Source organism: Trachypithecus francoisi, unplaced genomic scaffold (genome assembly GCF_009764315.1).
Source record: "Trachypithecus francoisi isolate TF-2019V2 unplaced genomic scaffold, Tfra_2.0 Lachesis_group10, whole genome shotgun sequence".
NCBI classification, from domain to species: domain Eukaryota; kingdom Metazoa; phylum Chordata; class Mammalia; order Primates; family Cercopithecidae; genus Trachypithecus; species Trachypithecus francoisi.
In genome coordinates this window covers 107,925,205-107,952,523 of record NW_022681455.1, presented here as the reverse complement: position 1 = coordinate 107,952,523, position 27,319 = coordinate 107,925,205, and the positions used below count along the sequence as shown (strand labels likewise).

The following is a 27,319-nucleotide window of genomic DNA, read 5'->3' as shown; positions in this document are numbered from 1 at the left end:
TTGTTTCAATTGAAAACAGCTTTCACTGGGCATATATATGTGCATTTAACCCTGTTTGCAAATCACTGTATCCATTTTGTATTGCTGCTGAAACAAATGACTGCCAATGTGTCATCTTGAAAGTTCTTGAGGTCAGATGTTGAAAATGGGTACCCCTGGGCTAGAGTTGAGGTAACAGCAGGCTGATTCCTTCTGGAGGCTCTAAAGGAGGGTCTGTTCCCTAGCCTTTTCCAGCATCTAGAGGCTGCCTGCGTTGCTTGGCTCAGGCCCCTTCCTCCATCTTCAAAGCCCGCAAGTGTAGCACCTTCAAATCTCTCTGACCTCTGTCATTACGTGGTCCTTCTCCCATCCGACCCTCCTGCCTCCCTCTTATAAGGGAGACCTTTGTGACTACATTGAGCTCACTCAGATAACCTGGGATAATCTCTTCCATCTTGAGATCTTCATCTCATCTGCAAAATCCCCTTTGATATATCATGTAACACATTGAAAGGTTCCAGGAATTAGGGTGATGACATCTTTGTGGCGCTATTATTCAGACTACCACCTCCTCTAACAAATAAAGAAAAGGAAGGATAGTCTGGCAATTGAGAGAAGGATGGGCCGAAAGTAGGCAGGCTGATGTTAGGGAGAATTGGAGGCTGCTGCAGGCTCAGCAAGGAAGATGCTGGTGGTCTGGGCTGGGGTAGAGAGGAAGGAATGGACACAGGATGTGTTTCAGAGGGAGGGCAGTCTGGTTATGGGCACTATCTGGTTTAAGTGGGCAAGGACTAGCAGGAGAGACATGGGAAGATAAGCCTGAGTGTACAGATGGGCTGACTGGGTAGATGCTCGTGACCTTCAGAGGGCCAAAGGGGAGGAGCAGTTGTGCAGCAAGGACAAAGAGGGCATGAGGGGATGTGTTACAGCCCAGACGCCGATGAGACATGCAGGATGTGTTACAGCCCAGACGCAGATGAGATGTCCAGGAGAGAAGCCCCTGAGTCAAGTGGATCCAGGGCCTTTTGGGTCCCTCCCCTTATTATGAGAATATATGGACTCATCTTTCACTTTGTTTTTAAATTTTTATTTGTATTTGCATTTATTTATTTATTTAGAGACAGAGTCTTGCTCTGTCGCCCAGGCTGGAGTGCAGTGGCACAATCTCAGCTCACTGCCACCTCTGCCTCCTGGGTTCAAGTGATCCTCCCATCTCAGTCTCCTGAGTAGCTGGGATTACAGGCATGGATCACCATGCCCAGCCAATTTTTGTATTTTTGGTAGAGACAGGGTTTCGTCATGTTGCCCAGGCTGGTCTCAAACTCCTGACCTCAGGTGATCTGCCTGCCTCAGCCTCCCAAAGTGCTCAGATTACAGGTGTGAGCCACCATGCCTGGCCCCGCCTTGTTTTTAAAAATATTTGTGTATTATTATTTTATTTTATTTTAGTTTAGTTTATTTTTGAGACGGAGTCTCGCTCTGTCGCCCAGGCTGGAGCGCAGTGGCCGGATCTCAGCTCACTGCAAGCTCTGTCTCCCGGGTTTACGCCATTCTCCTGCCTCAGCCTCCCGAGTAGCTGGGACTACAGGCGCCCGCCACCTCGCCCGGCTAGTTTTTTGTATTTTTTTTTTAGTAGAGACGGGGTTTCACCGTGTTAGCCAGGATGGTCTCGATCTCCTGACCTCGTGATCCGCCTGTCTCGGCCTCCCAAAGTGCTGGGATTACAGGCTTGAGCCACCGCGCCCAGCCATATTATTATTTTTTTTTAAAGAGATATGATCTGACCGGGCACAGTGGCTCAAGCCTGCAATCCCAGCACTTTGGGAGGCTGAGGTGGGCGGATCACCTGAGTTCAGGAGTTTGAGACTAGCCCGGCCAACATGATGAAACCCTGTCTCTACCAAAAATACAAAAATTAGCTGGGCATGGTGGCAGGCGACTGTAATCCCAGCTACTTGGGAGGATGAGGCAGGAGAATCACCTGAACCCAGGAGGTGGAGGTTGCAGTGAGCTGAGATCGCGCCACTGCACTGCAGCCTGGGAGACAAAGCGAGACTCTGTCTCCAAAAAAAAAAAAAAAAAAAAGAGAGAGAGAGAGATAAGAATTTATTTATTTATTTATTTATTTTGTGACAGAGTCTCACTCTGTCACCCAGGCTGGAGTGCAGTGGTGCGATCTCGGGTCACTGCAACCTCCGCCTACTGGGTTCAAGCCATTCTCCTGCCTCAGTCTCCTGAGTAGCTGGGACTACAGGTGTGTGCCATCACACCTGGCTTATTTTTGTACTTTTAGTAGAGACGGGGTTTCACCACATTAGCCAGGATGGTCTTGATCTCTTGACCTTGTGATCCGCCTGCCTCGGCCTCCCAAAGTGTTGGGATTACAGGCGTGAGCCACTGAGACCAGTTGAGAGATAAGATCTTATTCTGTCACCCAGGCTGGAGTACAGTGGCATGATCGTAATTCACCACAATCTCAAACTCCCGAACTCAAGTGATTCTATTCTCCTGCCCCAGCCTTGTAAGTAGCTGGGACTATAGGCACAGGCCAGCAGGCCTCGCTATTTTTTTCATCTTTTGTAGAGATGGGAGTCTCTCTATGTTTCCCAGGCTGGTCTCAAACTCCTGGCCTCAAGTAATTTTCCTGCCTCAGCCTCCTTAAAGTGCTGGGATTACAGGTGTGAGCCACTGTGTCCAGCCTCATCCTCCATCTTGATTTCTGGGTCATGATCTCTGTTTGACCCGAAGTTTTCCAATTCCAGATAAGAGTTAAGGAGTTAGCTTGTATTCTGAAGCCAGAACAGCATTGATATTTGTCCCACATTGAGTTTGAGTTTATCAATCTTAAAAACAAGAATTTAAGTAATAGGTTATGTCACTTGCACAAGGACCCACACACCTGTCATGTGACAGAGCAGTAGTTATGTTGCCTAATAAAACATACAATAAGTATGCTTGTGACTTATACATTTTAGAGATAAGGATGTTTTCTCTCCCTATCTGTCATATCTGCCTTGGAGATGTGCACAGGACAGATAGCAGAAGACAAAGTGTCTTCCTGTCTTTTGAGAAAGCCTGAGCTCATAGAAGATTCCATTCTGAGTGTCCCCAAGGAGAAGGGGAGAGGGGACTTTTAGGGAAACCAAGTTAGCAGGGAAGTCTCCCAGGTAAAGAAAGGGAAGGGAGGCTGCAGGTCCTGGAGCAGAGGAAGCAGGTGTCTGTCCCTGGCAGCCCCAGGGAGAGGCAGGGGCCTCATCAGGGATGGCCTCATAGAACCCAAACCTGAAAATCTTTGTGGATGGGGGCAATGGCTGTGGCCTCAGTACCAGACAAAACTCTGACCAGAGGGTTTTTTTGCTTGTTTTTGGTTGTTGTTTTTTGCTGTAGGAAAACATGAGTCCTTTGGAATTACCTAGCTAAGAGGAGTCCAGTGGAGACTGAGACTGAATTTCCAGGCCGGGCAGGGGCTCACGCCTGTAATCCCAGCACTTTTGGAGGCTGAGATGGTGGGTCGCTTGAGTTCAGGAGTTCGAGACCAGCCTGGGCAACATGGCAAAACCCCGTCTCTACAAAAAAATGCGAAAATTAGTCGGGTGTGGTGGTGCTCGCCTGTAGTCCCAGCTACTCTGGAGGCTGAGACAGGAGGATCGCCTGAGCCCAGGAGTTCGAGGCTGCAGAGAGCCGTGATTGTGCCACTGCACTCCAGCCTTGGCAACAGAGACCAGTTTGAAAAATAAAAAAAGATTGAATTTCCCATCGGCCTGGAAGATTGAGGCTTGATTTTTGCTTGATTTAAAGGCAATAAATAAATGAGATATTTTGTGCTACTTATTTTAAGCTCTTACACTTCTTGCTTTATATTCTGGGGTACCTGCATTTTTCGTGGTGTAATTTATTTGTCTAGATCTGTTTGCCCCTTAACCTGTAAACTCCCGGAAGGATAAGGATATCATGGATGTTCCAGCACATACGCTCATCGAAGTGTAAAGGTTGATTGGGGCTGGGGGAGGTCTCTTCTTGAGAGCGATGGTCTCAGGATAGAAACTGGAAGGGGGCGCGTTTGAGATGTTAGGATTTCAGGAAGACAAGCTGTGACTCAGGAGTAGGGAAAAGTGGATTTTCTAGACGAAAGGTTAGGCAGAATCTGGGAATGGGCCGACTGGGGCACCAAGGGGGTCTCTGGCAAGCCCCGCCCCGGCCGGGGGACCGGCGCGGAGTGACGCAGCGCGGTTTGGCCGCTGTGGGGCGCCGTAGCCCGCGCCGTTGTCAGGGGAACGGGCCCAGCGCCGGACGAGGCCCAGCCAGTCTGGGCCTGGCCTGGCCGCCCCGCAAGCCTGCTGGAACCGGAGCCGAAGTCAGAGCCAGAGCCCGAGGACTCGCCGGCCCAGTCTCCGTCCGGGATGGGGCCCCGCTCCCGGGCGCGTTGCCGCCCAGTCCCGGGGACCGTCCCTACCGCGAGGGTCTGAAGCGCGGCTGTCCCGGGGAGGGTGGAAGGCCAGGCGTGGGGCCTGAACCTCTGGCTGACCTTGGCAGGGCCCATCTGGCACGGCCGCCGCGGCGCGCAGGTGAGGAGTCCCCGCCCGGTTTCTCACCTCGGAGCCTGGCTTGAGCCACGGGGTCGCGGATGCTGCCGCCTGGCCAGCTTTGGGCTCACTTCCGCCTGGAGCTGGTGGCCTGAGTTCCAGGGCCCGGGCAGAGCGCGGGACTTCCTTTTACCATGCATCAAGTTCACAGATCTTCCTTGAGCGCTTACTCTTTGCCAGGCTCTGTGCCAGGCGTGGGCACAGAGGACTCCGAACAGACGTGGCCCATCTCCACAACCCAGAGCATTAAGGAAGGTGGCTGGGAAGCAGGTGTCATACATGACTAAAGTGATTTTAGGTCGGGTTAGGTTCTCTGGTATTGAAATCGAGGGGTTGGTCATGGAGGGTCTGTTTTAAAAGGAAACCATGGGAAGAGTTTTTAATTTTTTCCTTTTTTTTCTTTGAGACGGAGTTTTGCTCTTGTCGTCCAGGCTGGAGTGCAGTAGCATGATCATGGGTCACTGCAGCCTTCGCCTCCCGGGTTTAAACGATTCTCCTGCCTCAGCCTCCCGAGTCTGGTGTTACAGGTGCCTGCCACCACACCCAGCTAATTTTTGTATTTTTGGTAGAAACGGGGTTTCAACATGTTGGCCAGGCTGGACTTGAACTCCTGACCTCAGGTGATCCACCCTCCTCGGCCTCCTAAAGAAGAGTTTGGTTGAGTTTCACATTTGAAAAGCTCACTTCACTCTGGCTGCTGAGCAGCATGGTTGTGACAGGACATACTGGGAAGTCAGCTGAGGGCCATCCTAGTTCTGCCAATCTAGCTCTGCCTCCTAAAATAACTCATTTAGTGTCTCTGAGCCTCAGTGTTCTCATGATGGGGGTGGATGTTGTGCATGTTTTTTATGAGAAAGTGAGAGGCCAGTCACATCTGAAATCAGTGACTACAGGGATCTACAAGAACGGTTGGAAATGATAGGACCTTCCTTAGAACTCTGTGAGAATTGAATGAGTGAATTCCATTGAAGCAGTGCCTGGCACAGAATAAGTGCCCTCTAAATGCTGGTGTTGGTTATTATCATGCAAACACTGTAGGAGAGCAATGCTGTAGGTTTGGATTGGGTTAATGGCAGCAGAGATGGTAAAAAAGTGGCTTGACTTCCTTTACTGAAGGAGAGCTGGGTTCAGACCTGGGCTGAAGGGTGGTCTCTGCTTTTGTGGAACCGTTGGTTCACTGTGGGAGACGGGTTTATAAACAGATAATCACTATGAGATGCAGTAAAAGCAACAGTGGTCCTTAATTAGCCAGATTGTTTTGTTTTGTTCTTGTTTTTCTTTCTTTGTTCTGTCACAACTTTGTTCTTAATGACTGTTGTGGTGGGTGTTCCCCAAGGCTGGCTCCTGCAGTCCTATGAGTTGATTTCCTGGTTGAAATCAACAACCTTGGCCTCTCTTCATTGGCCTTGTTTCTATTCTGTGTTACTCCCTCCTCCTTGTCCCCTTTCCTTGGCTTCGTTTGTATCCCAATTTGCAATGGTTGCTTCAGGAGGAGAATGGCACAGAAAATGTTTGCAAACCATGTCGACTCAGGAATAAATGGGGTTTCAAGCTTTTCTTGCCATGGCATCAGACCTTTTTTTTTTTTGACGGAATCTCGCTCTGTTGCCCAGGCTGGAGTGCAATGGCGTGATCCCGGCTCACTGCAAGCTCGACCTCCTGGGTTCAGGAGATTCTCCTGCCTCAGCCTCCCGGGTAGCTGGGATTACAGGTGCCCACGACCATGCCCAGCTAATTTTTGTATTTTTAGTAGAGACGGGGTTTCACCATGTTCGCCAGGCTGTTCTCTAACTCCTGACCTAAGGTGATCCGCCTGCCTCAGCTTCCCAAAGTGCTGGGATTACAGGCATGAGCTACTGCGTCCGACCAGTATCAGACTTCTGCCTGTTATGGGAGAGAAAGCGAGGGCCCAGCTACCTCTGAGACCAGTGACTGGAGAGGTCTTTGAGAACAGCTTGAAGTTCCAGTTTAATTTTCGGTAGTTGTATGATGTGCATCCGTTAGTTGAACCAGAGCTGCTTCTCAGAATTTTAAGGTCAGAGACTTCTCTGGCACCTGTGGGGAATTTTAATAAACAAAGTACTCGTCCCTAAACAATCTTTTGTAAATGACTTTTGTGCTATAAAACACTGTGTACCGTGAAATGTTTTCTGTCTAGCTTCTCTTTAGGTAGTTCAACTGGGCATCTGTTAAATCTCAGTGAAGATTATTTCAAAAGCAGATCCTAGGGGAAACAGAAAGTTCATTTAGGAATACTCATAGATAGAAAATCTCCTGACTGCACGGTGGTTTATACCTGTAATCCCAGTACTTTGGGAGGCCAAGGTGGGAGGCTTGCATAAACCCATGAGTTTGAGGTTACAGTGAACGATGATCATACCACTGCGCTCCAGCTTGGGCGACAAAGAAGGATCCTGTCTCTAAAAAAAAAAAAAAAAAGGTAGGCTGGGCGCAGTGGCTAAGAGGCCGAGGCGGTGGATCACCTGAGGTCAGGAGTTCGAGACCAGCCCAGCCAACATGGTAGAATCCCATCTCTACTATAAAAAAAATTTAAAAAGTAGCCGGGTGTGGCGGCTGGTGCCTGTAATTCCAGCTGCTCGGGAGGCTGAGGCAGGAGAATCACTTGAATCCAGGAGGCGGAGGCTGCAGTGAACCAAGATTGCACCACTGCACTCCAGCCCGGGCAACAAGAGTGAAACTCCGTCTTAAAAAAAAAAAGTGAAGAAAAGAGAAGAAAATCTCTCACACTGGCCAGGCATGGTGGCTCACCGGCTGGGCTCAGTGGCTCACGCCTGTAATCCCAGCACTTTGGGAGGCCGAGGCGGGCAGATCATGAGGTCAGGAGATTGAGACCATCCTGGCGAACACGATGAAACCCGTCTCTACTAAAAATACAAAAAAATTAGCTGGGCGTGGTGGTGGGCGCCTGTAGTCCCAGCTCCTCCGGAGGCTGAGGCAGGAGAATGGCTTTAACCCAGGAGGTGGAGCTTGCAGTGAACCGAGATCGCGCCACTGCACTCCAGCCTGGGCGACAGAGCCAGACTCCGTCTCAAAAAAAAAAAAAAAAGCCGGGCGGGTGGCTCAAGCCTGTAATCCCAGCACTTTGGGAGGCCGAGATGGGCGGATCACGAGGTCAGAGATCGAGACCATCCTGGCTAATACGGTGAAACCCGTCTCTACTAAATAAAAAAAACTAGCCGGGCGACGAGGCGGGCGCCTGTAGTCCCAGCTACTCGGAGGCTGAGACAGGAGAATGGCGTGAACCCGGGAGGCGAGCTTGCAGTGAGCTGAGAGCCGGCCACTGCACTCCAGCCTGGGTGGCAGAGCAAGACTCCGTCTCAAAAAAAAAAAAAAAAAAAAAAAAAAAAAAAAAAAAAGAAAAGAAAGAAAAAGAAAATCTCTCACATGGAAACCACAAATCCTCTAGCAAAAGGACAAGATGCATGGGAACAAAAGTTTCCTGTGGAGTGCACTTTCCCTTTGGGTTCTGGGAGTCTCTGGTAGCTGAGTTGGCTCTGGCCAAGGATGAAGCAGGTCCTGCCTAGCAGCTCCTCTGTTGTGCTGTCTGGTTGTGTGATTCCAGCTTTGACAAGAACTCTAACAGCTCATAGGAAGTTCTATGGCTTTTCCTCATAGCTCTGTAGCTGAGCGTCTTAGAATTGCTTTCAAGAGTGAGAAAACATTTCACTAAAACCAAGCACCCTTGTTAGGTAGGAATTCTTTGTCTGGCATGATAACAGGGCTCTAGATCACACGAGTGTGTTTTCGTCCACAAGGCAGCTCAGTGGGGCCAGAAAGGCAGGAGGTGACATCCCCCAATCATTTATTATTTGACATACTTTTTGTTTTCAAAAGCAGTACATGCTCATGATAAAAAAAATTATATATATATATATATTTGAACGTACGAAGGAGTACCAGGAAATGCTATTTCTGTCTTACAGCTCTTGGACCACTAGATCTCCTTCCTAGGGGCTGCTCCTGTGTTTGGTTTCTTGCATTTCATTCTGGAGAGAATCTATGCATATAGGAATGTAGATGTTTATGCATCTGCCCCCACCCCCCGGCCCACTTTTTTTTTTTGAGACAGAGTCTCGCCTATTGCCCAGGCTGGAGTGCAGTGGCGCGATCTCAGCTCACTGCAACCTCCGCCTCCCAGGTTCCAGCGATTCTCCTGCCTCAGCCTCCTGAGTAGCTGGGACTACAGGCCCGTGCCACCACGCCCAGCTAATTTTTGTATTTTTAGTAGAGATGGGGTTTCACCAGGTCGACCAGGCTGATCACAAACTCCTGACCTCAAGTGATCCGCCCTCCTCGACCTCCCAAAGTGTTGGGATTACAGGCGTGAGCCACCGCTCCCGGCCCCCTTTGTTTTTATTCACTTGGTAGCTCCATCTACAAGTGTTCTTCGTCTTGCTTTTTCACTTCATTGTGTATCAAAGATTACTTCATCCATTTTTTTTTCTTTTTTTATCCCTTATTTTTGATGCTGCCTAGCATTTTATTGTGTGGATGTGCCATAGTTTATTTATATTGTCTTTTGTCCTTTATTATTTCAAACAATGCTGTAATAAATCTTTGTGAGTATATGTATAAGATAAATACCTAGGAATGGAATGTCTGGGTCAAAGGGCATCTATGTTCTAAAGTTTCGCCAGACTTGGACATTGCCAAATTGCTTCACTGAACTTTGTTGAAAGATGAGTATAGAAGAGATCCAAAGAAGTGGATCTGTGAAATTTGCCTCAGTGTTCCTCAGTCTGTGAGTGGCAGCTCGGGAACCAGAAAAGGGCTCTACTCCAGGCTCAGCCCTCTTCCTTTGGTCCCACCTGTGTCTCCCCATTGGCAGTGCAGGGACCTCCAAGTGCCTGCTTCAACCCTGTCCCTTTCTCCTCTGACCCCATCACCCTGCCCTCCCAGTTCCTTGTCCTCTCCTGGAAAACCCTCTTTAGTAATTGACTTGATTCTGAAGCCCTCAGGTAGCTTGCAGCAATCCAGGGATGCCCACAGTCTCTCCAGGGCTGGTACTTTTCACCTTGGTGTGGTTCCTTTGAGAGTGCTAGGCAAGAATTTCAGAACAACAATTCCTAAATGTTTTTTTTGTTGGGAGCAGAGGTGGGCAGGAGGAAAGTGGTCACTCATGTAACTATAATGTAGTTCATAATGAGAACTTAAAATGTTAAGATTTCCTTCCTTTGACTTAAATTAAGTCAAATGAATTGTATAAATTAAGATACCCAAATAAAGTATAAATTAAGGTACCCAGGCAGGGCATGGTGGCTCACGCCTGTAATCCCGGCACTTTGGGAGGCCGAGCCAGGTGGGTCATCTGAAGTCAGGAGTTCTTGAGACCAGCCTGGCCAACATGGTGAAACTCTGTCTCTACTAAAAATATAAAAATTAGCTGGATGTGGTGGTGCGTGCCTGTAATCCCAGCTGCTTGGGAGGCTGAGGCAGGAGAATTGCCTGAACCTGGGAGGTGGAGGTTGCAGTGAGCTGAGATTGAGCCACGGTACTCCAGCCTGAGCGACAGAGTGAGATTCAGTCTTAAAATAATAATAATAATAATATAATAATAAATTAAGGTAGCCTAACCTTATACTGAAAACACCATCTAAGGCTTTTCGCAAGTGAATGTTAACATGAACAGATTACTGTCATCCTGCCAATGGCTTCCATCTTGCGCGGGACAAGGGAGGGGCCTCCACAGCCCCTCCTGCCTGCCTCAGTAGCCAGGTGGGTCCTTGGCTTACCCAGGCCACAGGACCCCCTCCTTCCTGTCTTCCCTTTATCACCACCAGCCTGACTCTGTATGGTTTGTTCTGTGGCAGTAGAAGGTACGTGAAGAATGTTTTCCCAAGGCCGTGTACCTCTGAACCCTGCAAAGATGCATCTGGGGGTAGCCAGGTGGGCAGCAGGGAGCTTGTGGGCTTCACCACCACCTTCTGACCAGCTTCTCCCAAAGCACAGAGCTGCTGGGCTCTCTGCTGGGCTGCTGTGGTACCGCTTCCCGCATGCCCTTCTCGCCACTGGCTAGAAAGTTTTCCAAAGCACCCTGAGCCATTGGGTCACTCTCATGCCTTAAGCTTGCTTTGCCTCCCTGTGGCTCTTCCAGCAGTGTCCGTGTGTCCTCACCTGGCCTTCTAGGCCCCCTGAGATCTGAGCCCCACAACTTCTTCGGTCCCATCTCTCACTGGGTCCTGCCCTCCCCTCCCTCCTTCCCCTAGCCCCCGCCCCCGCAACCTGTCCGCCCTGTGTTCTGCCACATTGGATGGCTGGCCCTTGCATGGGCTGCCAAAATGCCCATTCACCACTGCCCTGGTTTCTGTTTGTGTCTGTCCAGGTCCCAGAAAAGAAGCCCCTGAGGGCATGCACCGGGTCTCATCTGTGTTTACATCCTAAGTACGCAGGCTGGGCCCCGATAAGTGCTGACTGGCCAAGGTCAGAGGGTGCCAGCTGGCCACGTTGTCGGGGAACAGAGCCACATGTCTTTCAATCTGGTCTTCTAGAGAAGTGCTGAGAGGGGAGCAACAGCCAGAGAAGTCCCAGGGTCTGGTGACAGTGTTTGGTCCCATCCATGGCCTGGGAGCCCCATATTGGATTCTCTCCGACCTCCCAGCCCTTTTAATCAAAATCTTTTGGGCCGAAGGAATTTGTGGCCGCCAGCTCTGCAGGAGAAAATGTCAGTGGGCCGGGCGCGGTGGCTCACGCCTGTAATTCCAGCACTTTGGGAAGCCGAGGCGGGTGGATCACAAGGTCAGGAGATCGAGACCATCCTGTCCTACGTGGTGAAACCCTGTCTCTACTAAAAATACAAAAAATTAGCCAGGCATGGTGGCAGGCACCTGTAGTCCCAGCTACTTGGGAGGCTGAGGTAGGAGAATGGCGTGAACCTGGGAGGCGGAGCTTGCAGTGAGCTGAGATCGCACCACTGCACTCCAGCCTTGGAAACAGAGCGAGACTCCGTCTCAAAAAGAAAAAAAAAAAAAAAGAAAATTTTGTCAGTGAAGAGTAGGCTGGCCTGGGCATGCCTGTGGGCCAGCCTGGGCATCTATTCCGGAATGCTGCCTCTGCCAAGGGAGGTCTGCCCTTCAGCACCATCCCCATTTCCACAGCCTCAAACAAGTGCTCGCTTCCTGGACCAAGGGAGTATCCTGATTTGGGGTCAGAGGCATCCCCAAGGCTGTATGTGGCGGGTGCCTGGCTGCAGATGGTGACTTCTCCTGCCTCAGGAGTCTGGGATACAGCAGCGCTGGGGGTACGTGTGGCCACTGCCAGGCAGTGGGGCCCTATCAGCCGCATGCCTCTGTTTTGCTCTTTGGAAACTCCTGCAAGGTGTAGGGTTGTTTAGGTTTGGGGATGGCAAAAGGAGAGCCAGACTTTAGGAATTCCAAATTCATGGATTCCTTTCAAAGTAGTTGCCCTGGTGATGGTGTCCCTGGAGAGCTGATGTGCAAGCCACAGGGATTGGCCCCCGAGCAGAACCATCCAGCCCAACCGTATTCACAGGGCTTGACCTGATGACCTTTGACATTTCCACAATACAAGGACAAAGATTTGCTATCTTTGGGGGACTTGCAAAAGAAAGTGAGGGCTGGGATACTGGGTCATGCATGTAATCTCAGTGCTTTGGGAGGATAAGGTGGGAAGATCGCTTGAGCCCAGGAGTTGGAGACCAGCCTGGGCAACATAGTGAGACTGTCTGTGCAAAAATAAAAAATAAATAGCTAGGCATAGAAACACGCTGCTGTAGTTCTAGCTACTCAGGAGGCTGAGGCAGGAGGATCACTTGAGTCCAGGAAATTGAAGCTTCAGTGAGCTATCATTGTGCCATGACACTCCAGCCTGGGTGACAGCGCAAGACCCTGTTTCAAAAACAAAAAACAAAACAAAACAAAGCAAGGCCAGGCATGGTGGCTCACGCCTATAATCCCAGCACTTTGGGAGGCCAAGGCTGACAGATCTCTTGAGTCCGGAGTCCAGGAGTTGGAGACCACCCTGGGCAACATAGTGGGACCCAGTCTTTACAATTAAAATTAAAAAAAAAAAAAAAATTAGCCAGGTATGTGCCTGTAGTTCCAGCTACTCTGGAGGCTGAGGTGGGAGGATCACTTGAGCCCAGGAGGTCAAGGTTACAGTGAGCTGTGATGGTGCCACTGCACTCCAGCCTGGGCAACAAAGCAAGATCCTGTCTCAGAAGAAAAAAAACCCTAAACCCAAAACCAAAAAACCACCAGCTGAATCCCTGGGGAAAAACTTAAGTCCTCCATTTAGTTTTGAGACCTCTGGGGGACTACTCAGAGGTCACTTCAAATAATGCTAGGCTTGGCCTGCAGGAAGCTCTGAGCCTCAGGTTGGCTGAAGGGCAGGGTGGCTAGGAGTGAGTGTCTGGCAGTCAGGGTGGTAGCCAGCCAGCAGAGGGAGATGGGCTGTGAGAGGCATGGGTTCACGACCCTGCAGAAAGAGGGCAGGGCTGGATGGATGGAAGGCAGGGGAAAGCGGGCCAGATGGCTTAGGGTGGACCAGGATTCCACACCATTTACTGTGCCCACGTTTCCTTTTATTTCAGATGTTTTCAAGTCAGCAAACATTTACTGAGGATCTACTGTGTACAAGGTACAATTCTGGGTGCCTGGGGGAAGGGACAGAGGGGACAGAGATGAATAAACCCCACCCAGCACATTTGCTGCCTCTGGGGAAAGCTGTCCTAACAGGGGCAGACATGGGGATTGCAAAGCATCCCAAATGGCAAAGTAATTTGCCCAACAATGACTTAGCATAAGGGCCCCCTGACTCAGGGCGTCAGGGAAAGCTTCCTGGATGAGGCAGTGCTTGCAGTTGGCTCTGAAGATCAAGCCTCATTCTGTGGACTGAGAATTGAGAAAAGTGATCCAGGCAGATGCGCTGAGTCGGGGTCTGCGGCACCCTTTCTGCTTAGGTTCCCTGTCTCATGGGCAGAGGCTCCTGAAAGGAGAGTTTAGCTACCAGGGTTTTAGCCCCAGCTCCTGGCTTTCCCACCAGGAGCGCAGAGCTGGCCTGTCTCCCAGGTATGGCGCTGCCTGCCTGGGCTGTCGTTCCATCTTGGGCCCAGATCCTGGGGATGGGGGTCTTCCTTCTGTAGCCCACCCCTTCCTGCCCGGCATTCATCTCTGGCCACTGGGCCAGCTGTCTGGCTAGAGGGTGGCGGGTGGAGGGGGTGGTTGATGCCATCTGGTGGTCTGCCTCTGAGTCCAAGAGCATTAGCCCAGCTTTCTGTACAAAACTGTACACCAGGCCCAGATTTACTTAGAGAAACATGGTCATTTCTGCTGCTGAAGGGAACTAAAGAGGAATCCTTGCCTCCCTCTCGTGAGCTGGCCCCTCCCCAGCCGAGAACCCTCAGGCAGCATGGGGCAGAGCTTCAGGCTCCCCCAGTCCTAAAGGGATTTTGTATCCACTGTGGGGCAGAGGGCAGATCCTCCTGCTGGGCGCCCCATTCCCCGTTTCCCTGAGCAAAGGATAGCGGGGGTGTCTGACACTTGGATTTGGACCTCAGGAAGGAGGTGACTAATCCTAACAGAATCAGCATGTGTTCTCATCACTCTGGCCCCAGCCTGATATTGTTACCAGATGAGAACATGTCTTATTGGGTTTAACTGCAATGGCTGTGGAGACAGCACTTTGAGTAACAGGCAGCAGCACTGTGTCCTGAATAAACCCTGGGTCCTCCTACCTTGTCCTGGCCAGGCCGGGGCCAGGGTTTGCTTTGGGCTTTGAGACAGCAGCCCACTCCCACCCTTTCCCCACTGCCTGTCTCTATCATGCTAGGATGCCAGTATCCCCGGCAGAGTAACTGGGCGATGGTTTTGTGTCGCAGCCTACTCCCCCCTGCTGAAACCTGGCTGCAGACACGGGCCCTGGGCTCCAGCCCGGCCTCTTGGGCTAATGCTCTCTCTACTGTTTCTCCCTCTGGAGATGAACATCTGCAACAAGCCCTCCAACAAGACTGCCCCTGAGAAGAGTGTGTGGACAGCGCCGCCGGCACAGCCCAGCGGACCCTCCCCTGAGCTGCAGGGTCAGCGATCCCGCCGGAATGGGTGGAGCTGGCCCCCTCACCCGCTCCAGATTGTGGCCTGGCTGCTGTACCTTTTCTTTGCTGTGATCGGCTTTGGGGTACTTGTTCCCCTCCTGCCTCACCACTGGGTGCCTGCTGGCTACGCTGTATCCTTGGGAAAGCATGGGGCTGGTGTGTGGAAGTGGGGAGGCAAAGGATGGCCGGCACAGCGGAGGCCCAGAGCCATGTTCGGAGCCTCAGGGAGCACAGTCAGGGGAGCAGAGCAGGGTGGGCCCAGTCCTGGGGACCTGCTGCTTCCCAGCCTGGCCTCCAGCCTCCACCTGACCTCTCCCCCTGATAGGGTGAGTGGGCATGCCTAAAATACCTAGGAGCATGTCAAGCCCTGCAAGGATGTGAATCCTGTCCGCGGAGGCACCACAGCAGTCGTAGAAGGAGGAGCCTCAAACCATCCTGACACTAATTGTGTTCAAAGCTGAACAAAGGGCGAAGTAGGGAGTAATTAGTCCATTTATCAAAGAATTTTTCACTTTTCAAAGAGTCACCATAGAATTATTTTACATGGTAAGTGTCCTGGTGCCTTTAAAATATGGTTTTATTGATGGACAGACTGTGCCCAGGACTGTTTATGGGCACATTGATTCTGTAAATCATACCCTTTTAGAGTGAGGTTGAATGTGACAAGAGACAGGATGGAGATACCCCAGAGGCTCCTGGGAATAGTGACAAACCCAGACTTGCCTGAGCCCAGTGGTGTGATTGCCCCGTCCCTGGCCACAGCCCCCAGGAGCAGAGGATGTGGCTGCAAAGCCAGGGGGTTGCAGTGAAGCAGGCATCTCTGTGCTCCTTTCTGGAGAGTTCCTATTTGAGTGTCCTTCACGAAGATGACTCCTGTGGGGAAGGTGAGGGCGGCCTAAGGGTGGTTGGCAGGGATAAGCCTGAAAGCCTGGGACATCGAGCCTGTGGTGAGCTCTGTCCCTACTCAGCACCTTCAGAGCTGCACAGGACCGAGCAACTCCTGCCAGCTCTGTGGGTCTTAGCCTCATCCTCTGTCTGATGGGAAGGCTCCTACCAGGAGCACTTTAAGATATATGTGAGCACTAGAATTCATTAAGCCACAAACGTGAACATGCTCTTTTAGGAAACCACAAAGCCCTGGGCTGGTGAGTGACAGGGTAGGTGTGTGGAGGGGACCCTAGAGGAGGTTGTCTTTCTTAGACATAGCAGTGCCATCTGGGGGCTTCTTGTTCACTAGAGCCCAGGGGCTAGTCATCAGTTCTGTGAATGGAAAACTGGACTTTCCCTGAGGTGACCAACAGGCCTTAGTGCTGTTAAGTCATGGGACATGGGAATGCATCATGGGACATTCCTCCTGTGATCTGGAATGGACACGCCCCTCACTAGGGATCACCTGAGTTTCTGCCATCAGGATACCTGGGAAACCAGATTAACCAGATAAACAACCCCATGGCTTGGACAAGTAGAAGCAAAGCAAATCATGATAAACAGAAGGCAGTAGCATTTATTGAACCCTTACATGTGCCAGGCCCTGCGTCAGCCGCTTTACATGAATGATCTCATTTGATCTCATAGTAATCCTGTAAGGAGGTATTCTCCCCATTTCCTAGTGAAGAAGCTGGGCACAGAGGTTCCGTGACTTCCTGAGATCACATAGCAGGCACCCAGTGAGGCCAGATGGGCTGCCCAGGAAGCCTGACTGTCATGAGAGGGACGGTTTGAGGGCTCTGTCTCCACATTCAAGGTTTGTCTGCTCTGGGCAATGCAGAAGCTCACAGAGCTACCTGGTTTGCGCCTGACCAGCCTGTATGCTCTCCTTCCTTCCATCAGAGCCTTCTCCTTTCTGCAGGCTCTCTCAGGTCCCCTGAGGAGTGAGGTAGAATCATAGTGGGTACCAGGTACCCACCTTGGGCCTGGAACTGGCCTGGGCCTTAGGGATGCAAGCTGAGCCCTAGGGTGCTGGGCCCCTGGCTGAAGGGAAGGCTGGTGCACTGGAGATGGTGATCACGCCACATGGTGAGTTCAGCAGATTGTGAGGGCAGGCGGAGGCCACCTACACCAGCATCACCGCGTGTCCACAGGTACACTCGAGGCCTGTGGCTCCCCTCCTCCCCCACCCCAGCTCTCCCTACATGTTCTTGGCTCCTCCCCCTTCCTGCCTCACTTAAATCCAGTCAGTCATCCAGCCCTGTTGATTTTGCCTCCTAAATAGACATTGAATTGGTTCCCGGTTTCTGCCACTGCCAGCTGCCTCTCTTCCCTGGATGACCGCTGAGTTTCTAAACGGGTCGCCCACACATGCTCTCACCTCGGCCAACCCATCTGCATTCCTGCCCTTTCCAAAAACCAAATCTGATAATGTTACACCCCAGCTCCAGGCTTTCTAATGGTTTCTTCCTGCCTTAAGCAGTGAGGCCCAAGGCCCGGTGCGATGGTTCACACCTGTAATCCCAGCATTTTTGGAAGGCGGAGGTGGATGGATCACCTGAGGTCAGGAGTTCCAGACCAGCCTGGCCAACATGCAAAACTCCATCTATACTAAAAATACAAAAATTAGCCAGGCGTGGTGGCACACGCCTGTAATCCCAGCTACTTGGGAGGCTGAGGCTGGAGAATCACTTGAACCCGGGGGGTGAAGGCTACAGTGAGCCGAGATAGTGCCATTGCACTCCAGCCTGGGCAACAGAGAGAGACCCTGTCTCAAAAAAAATAAAGAAAAGAAATGAGGCTCAACATGGCATCAAGGCTCCGCATTCTGGACTCTGCCTCTCTCTCCCCCATTTCCTCTGATGTGATTTTCCCTGTCCTCTTCTGTTTCCACGGCACTGGTCTTTGCCTGGAATGCCCTTGCCTCTCTCCCTGCTCCCAACACCTAACTAAATTAGAGGTCGAGAACTAGAAGCCCATGGGTGAGTTCAGCCTGCAGATTTGTTTTTTTGAATTGAAGGATAGTTAACAAAGAAAATGCACAGGTCTTAATGTTCCTTCTATAGGCATGTTTTTAAAATTATTTATTTCCTTAACATTTAAACACTGAGAGATCTCATAAAAACCCAGACTTCTGGTTCCTTTTGAGAAGCCAGAAATTGGCCACACAGACCCTCATTCTTGCATTTGTGCAAGACAGCCGTGAGCTGGAGGCACACTTCAGCCAAACTGCTGGTTGGCACTCCACATGTTCCCCACAGCCACAGTCCCTAGCCAGGCCCCCTTTCCTCTTTACCTGCCAGGTCCCTGGAATCCATTCTTCTCTAAGTCTCAGCTGAGACAATACTTCCTCAGGTAAGCCTTCTGGACCCCTTCAGACTAGATGAGGTCACTTGGTTACAAACTGGCATATCCATGAACTTTCTTCATTGTAATTAACCCATTATTTGATTGATATCCATGTTTTTGGGTGGGAGTGGGGGCCTGTAATCCCTGCACTTTGGGAAGCCAAGGTGGGCAGATCACCTGAGGTCAGGAGTTCGAGACCAGCCTTGGCCAACATGGTGAAACCTTGACTCTACTAAAAATACAAAAATTAGCCAGGCGTGGTGTCAAGTGTCTGTAATCCCAGCTACTCAGGAGGCTGAGGCAGGAGAATCACTTGAACCTGGGAGACAGAGGTTGCAGTGAGCCAAGATCACGCCATTACACTTCAGCCTGGGCAACAGAGCAAGACTCCGTCAAAAGAAAAAAAAAAAAAAATCCATGTTTTCCACCAGACTGCAGTCTCTTCAGTGCTGGGGACTCTTGCCCCTGCCATATCCCTCAGTGCCTGTCACAACAAAAGACCTCAGTAGACAGCTGAATGAATGACCCCAGGAGTGAGGCAGGAGAAGAGTTGGGGCAGGCAGGGAGTAAGTGTTTGCCCTCATTCAGTGTCTGAAGAGTGGATGGCATGGTGAGCACAGTAGCTGGTGATAGCAGAGAGGTTTGGGAGGAGCCAGAGGGAAAGGGACCTTGGCACTGAGCAGAGGAGTGAATTTCAGCCAGAGAGCTGTTGAGACCCACTGTAGGAGTGCAAGCAAGCAGAGAGGGCTTTGGGTCTGAGCTTTTAAAAACTTACTCTGCGACCGTGTGAAGCATAGACTCAAGGGAACTCAGACAGGAGGGGCAGAGTTGGGAAGCTATAGAGTGGCACAGGCAAGAGATGAAGACTTGGCCATAGGGATAGAAGGGGCGGTGATGGCCACGGGATTGTCTCTCTTAGCTGTGCTGTGGCACACTAGGGCGGAGCCTGGTTTATCCGGATATCTAGAGAAATTTGGCTGCTGGGAGAAGAAGGAAGGGAGGAAAAGAGATTGAACAGCTGATGAATGAAGGATGGCAGATGGATGATGGGTAGAGCATGAATGATAGAGGGATGATGTCTGCCTGGCTAGCAAGAGGACGAGTGCAATTTTGGGCTGAAGCAGATGGGATCAAGGGAGGGAGAGTGGATGGCTGCCTGGGTGGAATCTACGGGTGAATTTTTTTTTTTTTTTTTTTTGAGACGGAGTCTTGCTCTGTCGCCCGGGCTGGAGTGCAGTGGCCGGATCTCAGCTCACTGCAAGCTCCGCCTCCCGGGTTTACGCCATTCTCCTGCCTCAGCCTCCGGAGTAGCTGGGACTACAGGCGCCCGCCACCTCGCCCGGCTAGTTTTTGTATTTTTAGTAGAGACGGGGTTTCACCGTGTTAGCCAGGATGGTCTCGATCTCCTGACCTCGTGATCCGCCCGTCTCGGCCTCCCAAAGTGCTGGGATTACAGGCTTGAGCCACCGCGCCCGGCCATGAATTTTTACACATTAGACTTTGTAGCAAATTGTCAGCAAACTTGTCTCCTGCATTTGGCCCAGTCATTGAGCAGATAGGTCCTGGAAGAGCTGTGTTTCAGCTTCAGAGACTAGCCATGCTGCCCCTGGCCAGGCCCTGAACATAGCAGGCCATCCCAGACACTCAGCCCCAGGACTCCAAGTGCCTAGATTTTTGGTAGGGGAGGTAGCAAGTGTCCGAGCTCCTGTCTGCAAGGGGTTCTCCATCTGGCCCAGCTACTGAAAAGGGGGATGGCTGCATCCCTCTTGGAGGTGACTTCCTATGAAAGCAAGATAAGCAAGCTTTAAACTTCAGGTTCTTGGGCCTTAGGTGGGGTTGATCTCTTTCAGTCTCACATCATCATTTGGAATCTGAAACCAGAAACCAGCCTGAGGTCAGACCAGCTAGGGCCTGCACCAGGCCTGGAGCAGTGAGGCCAGGACCCTGCGATTGGGCACCTAGGTGGCGACAGCAGGCACTGCTGGCTGGCTGTGGACTCCTTTCCTAGATGGCCCCTCCCCCTTTCCGTTTGGGGCACAGGGGTCACCCGGAGAGGTCTGATGAGGAGGCTCTGGGGGACTGGAGGTAGGAGGTGGCACAGGCAGAGAATCTGCACAAAGCAGGCTGGCATGGCAGTGGGGAGTTCTTTGGCTGCAAGGAGTGGGGTAGGACTCCCAGCTGGCAGAGTGCGGAGTGAGTCTTTAACCTGCTGGGCCAGTGCATGGGCGCCATCTTTGCCGGCCACCTTGTGGTGCACCTGACCGCTGTCTCCATCGATCCAGCAGATGCCAACGTGCGGGATAAGAGCTATGCAGGGCCCCTGCCCATCTTCAACCGAAGCCAGCACGCACATGTCATTGAAGACCTGCACTGCAACTTGTGCGACGTGGATGTGTGAGTGTGTGTGGGTGCGTGTGGCTGCCGAGTGTGCTGTGGGGTGCACGGTGGAGAGGGGGTGCTAGGGCTTCACAGCCATCCCTGATGCCTCAGAACCCTCATGTTTTATGCAGTCAAGAACCTTGATGGTGTGACAGAGAATTGGGTTCCTGAGAAGGTGAAGAGAAGGTGATTGGAAACAGAAGATGAGGAGTAGTATTCCAGCAGTTACAGGAGGAAACATTTGGCCCTGCCCAAACATTTCTAATGAGCAGCTCTGCCAGTGATAGCCCCATATCTCTCACCAGTATTCCCATTTAGGGGTGGGCAGGGGCGTTGATGCCTGAGACTGTGTGCTGAGCTCTTCCTGCAGCCACCCTGAATGGTTTTCTCACTTCATGGAGGAGGAAGAGCCCAGCACTTAGAAAGGCTGATAGGCCAGACATAGCCACTGATAGCGGAGCCAGATTTACACCTGGGTGGCCAGGCCCCCCAAGCAGATACTGGTGTCCTGGCCTACCCAGGAGGAGTCTGAGGCCCAGGGGGGCCAGGTGGCTTGCTAAGGTCCCTCTGCTAACATGGAGGAGTCAGTATGTGCTGCACCCCTACCCCCTTGGCTGGTCCCAGCTGCCTCTCTAGGGGCCCCTTTCCACCCTTCTGGAGCCCCGCAGTCTCCAGGTCTCTGGTGGGGGATCAGGGATGGGGACATGGCCCAAGGCCAGCCCCCGCAGGAAGCCTGTTGAAGGGGTCTGCAGACTGAGCAAGCCCCTAGCCTTAAGGCGCCAAGGACTTCCTGCCATTCACTGGGCACCTGCCAGCACACTTTCCAAGCGGCTGCTCCAGCAGCTGCTGCCCATTGCAGGGCTCTGCCCTGTTCTGGGGGAGGGGTTGTGCCTTTGGGCCTTCCCCCATGCCTCCCTGGGCTGGGAGAGGACCCTGAGCCCCTGTGGTGAGCATGCTCACGCGGATGGCGGCCTGCACTTCTTTTGCCTCTTTTCTCTTAGTCCACACAGACTGAAGTTTCTGGAAAAATGCCAGTACCATTCCCATAGAATGGCAAGGAAACAGGGACCCACTGCCGGAGGTGTCCGGAAGGGCAGTGCAGGCCCTGGGCCCCACACCTTGCTGTCTGCAGCTCCCTGGGCCCACACCTGCATCTTCTGCCTTCTCTCAGGGTTCTTTGCCTGGAAAGGACGCCCATTTTCCGTTTCATGGCGCATCAGCTAGGCGCACAGTCCCGGAGCAGGAGGGGTGCACCTCCTTACCCCTTCTGCGGCTCCTGGGGTCCCCCAGCTCTTGGGAGCGCTGCCTCCTCCAGGGGCCCCACCCCGCAGCGCCTGCAGAGGGCGCGCGCGCTCCTCGTCGCCTCGCTCCGGGCTATCTCAGGCCTGGCGCTTCGTCCTTCCACGGACCCCACTCAACCGCCCCGACCGGCCGGACCACAAAGCAGGGAATAAGCCGGCCGACCGCGCTCTGCCCCCTCTCCCTGCAGGAGCGCTCGCTCCAAGCACTGCAGCGCCTGCAACAAGTGCGTGTGCGGTTTCGACCATCACTGCAAGTGGCTCAACAACTGTGTGGGCGAGCGGAACTACCGGTGAGGACAGCCTGGCCGCAGGGGGGCCTGGGGATGCACTGTCTGAGGGTGGGAGCCACAGACCTTGCAGCCCGCATGGCAGACTGGCAGGGATGGGGATACTTAGAGGACCTGTGCCCATTTTATGCGGGGGTGCTGCCCAGAGAGAGATGCTCCTGGGTGCCGACTGAGATGGCCAAGTGTGGGCCTGGAATCTTCCACCAAGCTGGCCCAGAGAAAGGTGGGCTGCCTGATGGGGTGGCCACCCGTCTTCAGTTTTGCTGTATGTCTTTGGCTTCTGAGGAGTTGGGGCTGTGGGGTCACCCTCAGCCCTCTGAGCCCGTAGCAATGACCCTACAGCCCCAACTCCTATGAGCCCTCCGAGGCACTGGAGCTCCCAGGAGCTGACAGCTACACATGGCTGGGCCCAGGCTCTTTCTACATAGTGTTGCATCCGCTTTACTGGGTGTCCTGCTCCTGGTGCTGGTGGCCACATATGTCTTTGTGGAGTTCTTTGTCAACCCCATGCGGCTGCGCACCAACCGACACTTTGAAGGTCAGTTTAGGCTCCAGGCCTATTCTCACCCCCAACCCTGGTCACCTGTCATGTCCCCAGCTGAGCACACGCTGTCTGTGCCTTGCAGTGCTGAAGAATCACACGGATGTGTGGTTCGTGTTCCTGCCCGCTGCCCCCGTGGAGACCCAGGCCCCTGCCATCCTGGCCCTGGCTGCCCTGCTCATCCTTCTGGGCCTGCTGTCCATAGCCCTTTTGGGGCACCTGCTCTGCTTCCACATTTATCTCAGTAAGTGCTTCCCGCACCTGCCTTCCAGAGCGCAGAGGTCCTCAGATTGCAGGAAGGTGCCCAGTTGGACGGTGGACCCTGAAACCATGCCCCTGCCCAGTATTGGGCTCACTATGGTGGCCAGGTCTCACCCGATGGCTTCGTGTATTTGGGGACACTGGTTTCAGCCTGGGGCTGGTTGTCCTCCCTCCTGTTCTGAGCTCCAGGGTCCCCTTTCCACCACACTGAGCCCTCTCTTCCCCCAACCAGTGTGGCACAAGCTCACCACCTATGAGTACATCGTGCAGCACCGCCCACCACAGGAGGCCAAGGGGGTTCACAGGGAGCTCGAGTCATGTCCTCCCAAGATGCGGCCCATTCAGGTATAGAGGATGAGGGGTGGGAGGGGGCCTGGGTATGGGGGGTGTTGGGCTGTGCACCAAGCAGCCAGTGAGGAGACAGGGCAAGGGAAGCAAGCCTTGAACAGCTGCTGGGGGCGGGGGTGCTGGGGGTGGGGGTGCTGGGGGCAGCAGGGACCAGGCTTGTGTTGAGCGTGTGCCTGCTCGCCCAAGCGTGGGCACAGCCAGAGGGAGCCCTGTGTTTCCCGGACCCCACGTACACGTCTGTCCAGGCGCCAAGCATGCGCGGACGGCATGGGATGTGGGAGCCTGGGAAGTAAGCAGGTTGGGGCTGCAGCAGGAGAGAGAGAGGGACGGACCAGCGACGGGGTCAGTGATGGGTGGCCAGGATGGAGCCATCACTTCTCATCCATGACCTTGAGCATTTATACCCATTACCCTAATTTATGCTTAGAACAGCCTCTGTTGCAGATGTGCATACTGAGGCCTAGAAGGTTAACCACAAGCTGGGTCTGGGAAGAGTTAAGGTCTCCACGCTCTGGCCAGCCTGGCCAGGCCAGTGGCTGAGCAGCCTATCCCCATTCCCACGCCCCATGGCTTCCTGAGGTCAGCAGCTGGGGTAGGGGTGATCCAGTCCTCAGAGGAGGCCCTAGGGACTAGGAAGGCGGGGCCCAGGCAGGCTTTGCTGGGGGAAGGCTGAGCCCTGGATCCCGAGGCCTCATGGCAACTGGACACAAACAGAGGCTGGTGGGTGGGTTGGGGAGGGCCTAGGACCCCGCCTCTCCTGTTCTTGTCGCCAGGGCTGGACACTGCTTGTGGGCCAGGCTGCCAGGACTGGGCAGGCCTGGGCCTGGGGCGTGCTGGCTGTGGGTGGCGACTCCGCTGTTACACCACCGTATACCTGCCCCGGTGCTGGGCTCTGATGGTGGCAGCTGTGCTGGGGAGAGGGTACTGTCTCCAGCCCCACATCAAGAGGAGACGGAGGCCCGGATAATTAGGCAGGAGACTTTCTCAGGCCTCACAGGTAGCACCCACTGAGGCAGGGCAGGCTCTTCGGCCCTGCCCTGCCAAGGCTTTGGGACCAAATGTAGCCATAGCAAAGACATTTAATTTCTGTTCTGTCCATCTGCAGTGACTCGAGGGAGGCGAACCCGGGGGATAGGAGTGATGTTCTTGTCCCTTTTTACAAAGCAGAGAGCTGAGGCTGAGGGCCCAGTACCATTCAGGAATGTACAGGGTTTTGAAGGTCTCTGAGGAAGGATCCTCTGGACAGCCATGGCGAGAGAGGACAGGGCTCTGAGTGGGGACTCACTGGGGACGCTTCCAGACTTCCGGAGCTGGCTAGGGCCTGGCGCCTGTCCCATCCTGGCCCCTCAGCTTCTGAGACCTCCTCTACTGCTGCCCCCTCATCTGCTCCCCTGTCTGGAGCCCAGGGCCCCCCAGTGGGCTTTCCCCCTCTGCTGGCCCTAGAGGGTTACTGAGTCCACACTGGGGCAGAGAAGAGGTGTGGGGGAGAGTGATCTTGAGGTCCCCAGTCCCTGTGACTGGCCTCTAACCCCTGACCCCGTGCCCCTCAGCCCAGGCTGGCGCTCCCACACCCCTCTCCAGAGCAGCAGCCAGGGCAGAGGTTGGGCGGGGCCGCTGGCTGGGCTCCTCCCCCAGATCTGTCAGGGCCCTGCAGGCAGCCACCCACCCCACCCCAGCAGGAATGCAGGAGGGGCCCCTCTCTGGAGCCGTTGCCCCCAAACATAGGCTTGTTTTAGAGACGGCCTTGCTGTTACAGTGTCCTCTCTGCATTAGTCAGGACGCCTCCGTCTCCATGGAAACGGCTGCTGAACCTTGTGACAGCTGTCCGGGTGCTCCCGGCAAACCCTCCCACCTCCGACCCCGCCCTGGACCCGCCCCCATCCCACACCACACCCTTTCTGGGCTTGCTTTCCCCCAGCTTTTGTTTCCTCACCTGGAATCCTCCCTGGCAAAGCTGGGGCGAGTCCTGCGGGCCAGGGGTGCAGGACTAGGCCACTCCTGCAACCCCCTGGCCTCAAGGCCCCTTTGCTTTCAGGGGTCGTGTCTGCACCCTCAGGGTTGCTATGAAGATCAGGGCTTACCTGCAAGCCTGGTGCCCAGTGGGGCTGCGGCTCTGTTTATTCCACCACTTACTACCTTCCCTTTCGGCGTAGTGCAGGGAGACCACCGCACATGCATTTACACAGCCCCTTCTCGGCAGCCAGGATCGTGGCTGGTCCTTTGTGAGGGCGAGGGGTGCGCCCAGGACTCAGCTCTGCAGGAGCTGGTGGATGCACACTTAGGCCTGTTTCTCAGCCAGGGGAAAATAATTGGTTCAGAGGCTGGAGCACTGGGGACGCCAGGAGCAGGTGCAGGCCGCTCTGAGCTTCCCACTACTCCCTCGCTGAGCCTCTCTAGGCCTATAGATCCATGGGGGCTGGGAGCCTTCCAGCAGGAGGCAGCGGCTGAATAAATGAGGTAAGGACCTGGGGATGAGGCAAGGGCCAGAAATGCGTGTTTTAAGCCTTACCCTACAGAGGGGTTTTCCCAGCATGGCTGGGAGTCTGGCATGAGGCCTGAGATGTCCCACAGAGGCCAGTGAGGGCAGGACTGCATGAGATCAGGGCTCAGGAGGCTCAGGAGCCACACCTGGCCTCCCAGCCTCCTTGACTCCCACCTTCCCCAGGAGATGGAGTTCTACATGCGGACCTTCAGCCATGTGCGCCCAGAGCCCCCTGGCCAGGCCAGGCCAGCAGCAGTGAATGCCAAGTGAGTGTGACCTGGGCATCTCCAGTTAGCATGGCAGGGCCATCGAGGCAGGAGAAGGGGGTAGGCTAAGGTTGGGGCATGGGTCTGGCCCTTCTCTGAGCTAACAGTAAGGGAAGCTTCTCTCAGCACCTCCAGTTGGGAGGGATTTGGGGAACAGAGCCCAGGCTTACCCTCCTGCTTCCCCCTCAGTCCCTCCCAGTTTCTTGCCACCGGTGGCCAAGCGGAACCTCCACCACCCTCTTCCCCAGACACTCTCGCCCTGCCTTCCCGGATCCGACCCCAGGTAGGAGGGATTGTGCTGGGCCTCCGGTCCAGGTGGAGTGGGATAAAAATAAGCCTTTACCCTGGCGCTCACCTCTGCTTCTTTTGGCGATGTGGGGCCCTCAGTCTCCCCCGTGTCTCTGCAGAAAAAGAGGAAGAGGCGCGTGTATAAAGTGCAGACGTCTGAGACCTCGGATCGGGCGTCGGGTGAGCCTCTCCCTGTCCGGGTCCTGCTCTGGGAACTCGAGGGAGGGGAAGGCAGAGTCACAAGTGAGCCGCAGCCACTGGGCTCATGTTCCCTTCCCCTGCGCAGGGCCCAGGACCCCCGGCCGCCGCTCCAGCTCGTCGACGGATTCCGCGGGCGCCAGCCCTGTGCACGCTGCTGGCCCTGCTGGCGCCTACCACTCGGCGTCGGCAGAGTCCATGGACGAGATACCAGTGGCGCAGACGCGCCTGGGCAGCGCCGCTCTGGCCGCCCCACGGGGCCAGGGCCGAGAGCCCACGCTGGCGCTGCAGGCGCGTGCGCCCGCTGTTTTCGTGAGTCCGAGTAGCGGCGAGCCCGGGGCGCCGGGCGGCCGGGAGGCTGGTCTGGCTTAGCTGGGCCGAGAGGCCGGAGAGCCGAGTTGGAGCGGCCGGCCCGACTCTCTATGCAACACCCCATCCTTGCCGCACCGAGTGCACTTTAGGGGTCCCTACGGCCGGCGGGATCGGCCTCCCTCCCCCACGACTCAGCAATACCCGCCCCACCGGCTGTGATGCTCCGATAAACTTTTTTATGCTTTTGCGGACGTCGTGCTTACTTTCTTAATGACAGGGGCCATGGACCATCCAGAAGCCCGACTCTGGCCAGTCGAGCGGGGGCGGGGAGGGGGTCCCTGTACAGTAGGTGGCCACCCAGGCTGCCCTGTGGAGATGCTCAGGTGCGTCTCGAGGTTAGGAAAGGCCTTAGATGGCGGCCTGGAGGAGGTTATTTTTTTTAAAGATGGGCTTTGCACTGGGAGGCCGAGAGAAAGTAGGCTTTGGACTCCGAAAGAAGCAATGGGCGCTGAGGCTGCGAGGTCGCGGGGAGGTGGCGGCGAAAGGAGGGAGCCGAGCCCGGAGGTCCCTGCAGCTTTTCCCTGCAGCAGGGCTGCCGTCGAATGCCGGCATGCTGGGGCTGGGCGAGTGCGATTCGCTAGTGGGGAGTCCTCTCCCTTCTTCCCCACTGCTCCAGACTCTGAATCCTACCCAGGAGAGCACGGGAGTTGTGGCCTGGGGGTGCCACTCGTTCAGTGGATGGCAGTGCT

At 54.1% G+C, this 27,319-nt stretch overlaps 1 protein-coding gene across 4 annotated transcripts; it reads left to right on the top strand.

The window, feature by feature from the left end:
• The first annotated feature begins 4,233 nt into the window (after positions 1-4,233).
• ZDHHC1 (zinc finger DHHC-type containing 1) lies at positions 4,234-26,821 on the top strand. Of its 4 annotated transcripts, XM_033218782.1 has the most exons (13): positions 4,234-4,544; positions 11,678-11,820; positions 13,132-13,178; positions 14,517-14,762; positions 20,126-20,301; positions 21,776-21,877; positions 22,288-22,412; positions 22,501-22,659; positions 22,909-23,021; positions 25,690-25,772; positions 25,962-26,055; positions 26,180-26,240; positions 26,347-26,821. In XM_033218782.1, the coding sequence occupies exons 4-13, from the start codon at positions 14,517-14,519 to the stop codon at positions 26,628-26,630; spliced, it is 1,443 nt and encodes a 480-aa protein (XP_033074673.1). In that variant the 5' UTR covers positions 4,234-4,544; positions 11,678-11,820; positions 13,132-13,178; the 3' UTR covers positions 26,631-26,821. The 4 variants fall into 4 exon arrangements, with proteins under 4 accessions (XP_033074673.1, XP_033074672.1, XP_033074674.1 ...); XM_033218781.1 differs by lacking the exon at positions 11,678-11,820; XM_033218783.1 differs by lacking the exon at positions 11,678-11,820 and having other exon boundaries at positions 26,160-26,240.
• The last annotated feature ends 498 nt before the right edge of the window (positions 26,822-27,319 follow it).

What these genes read in the sequence shown, in the direction of transcription:
- ZDHHC1 (XM_033218781.1), top strand. Translation starts at nt 14,517, where the DNA reads ATGAACATCTGCAACAAGCCCTCCAACAAGACTGCCCCTGAGAAGAGT. An exon ending in CTGCTTCCACATTTATCTCA is followed by an intron (nt 22,660 to 22,908) that starts GTAAGTGCTTCC and finishes TCCCCCAACCAG; the next exon opens with TGTGGCACAAGCTCACCACC. An exon ending in CCAAGATGCGGCCCATTCAG is followed by an intron (nt 23,022 to 25,689) that starts GTATAGAGGATG and finishes CACCTTCCCCAG; the next exon opens with GAGATGGAGTTCTACATGCG.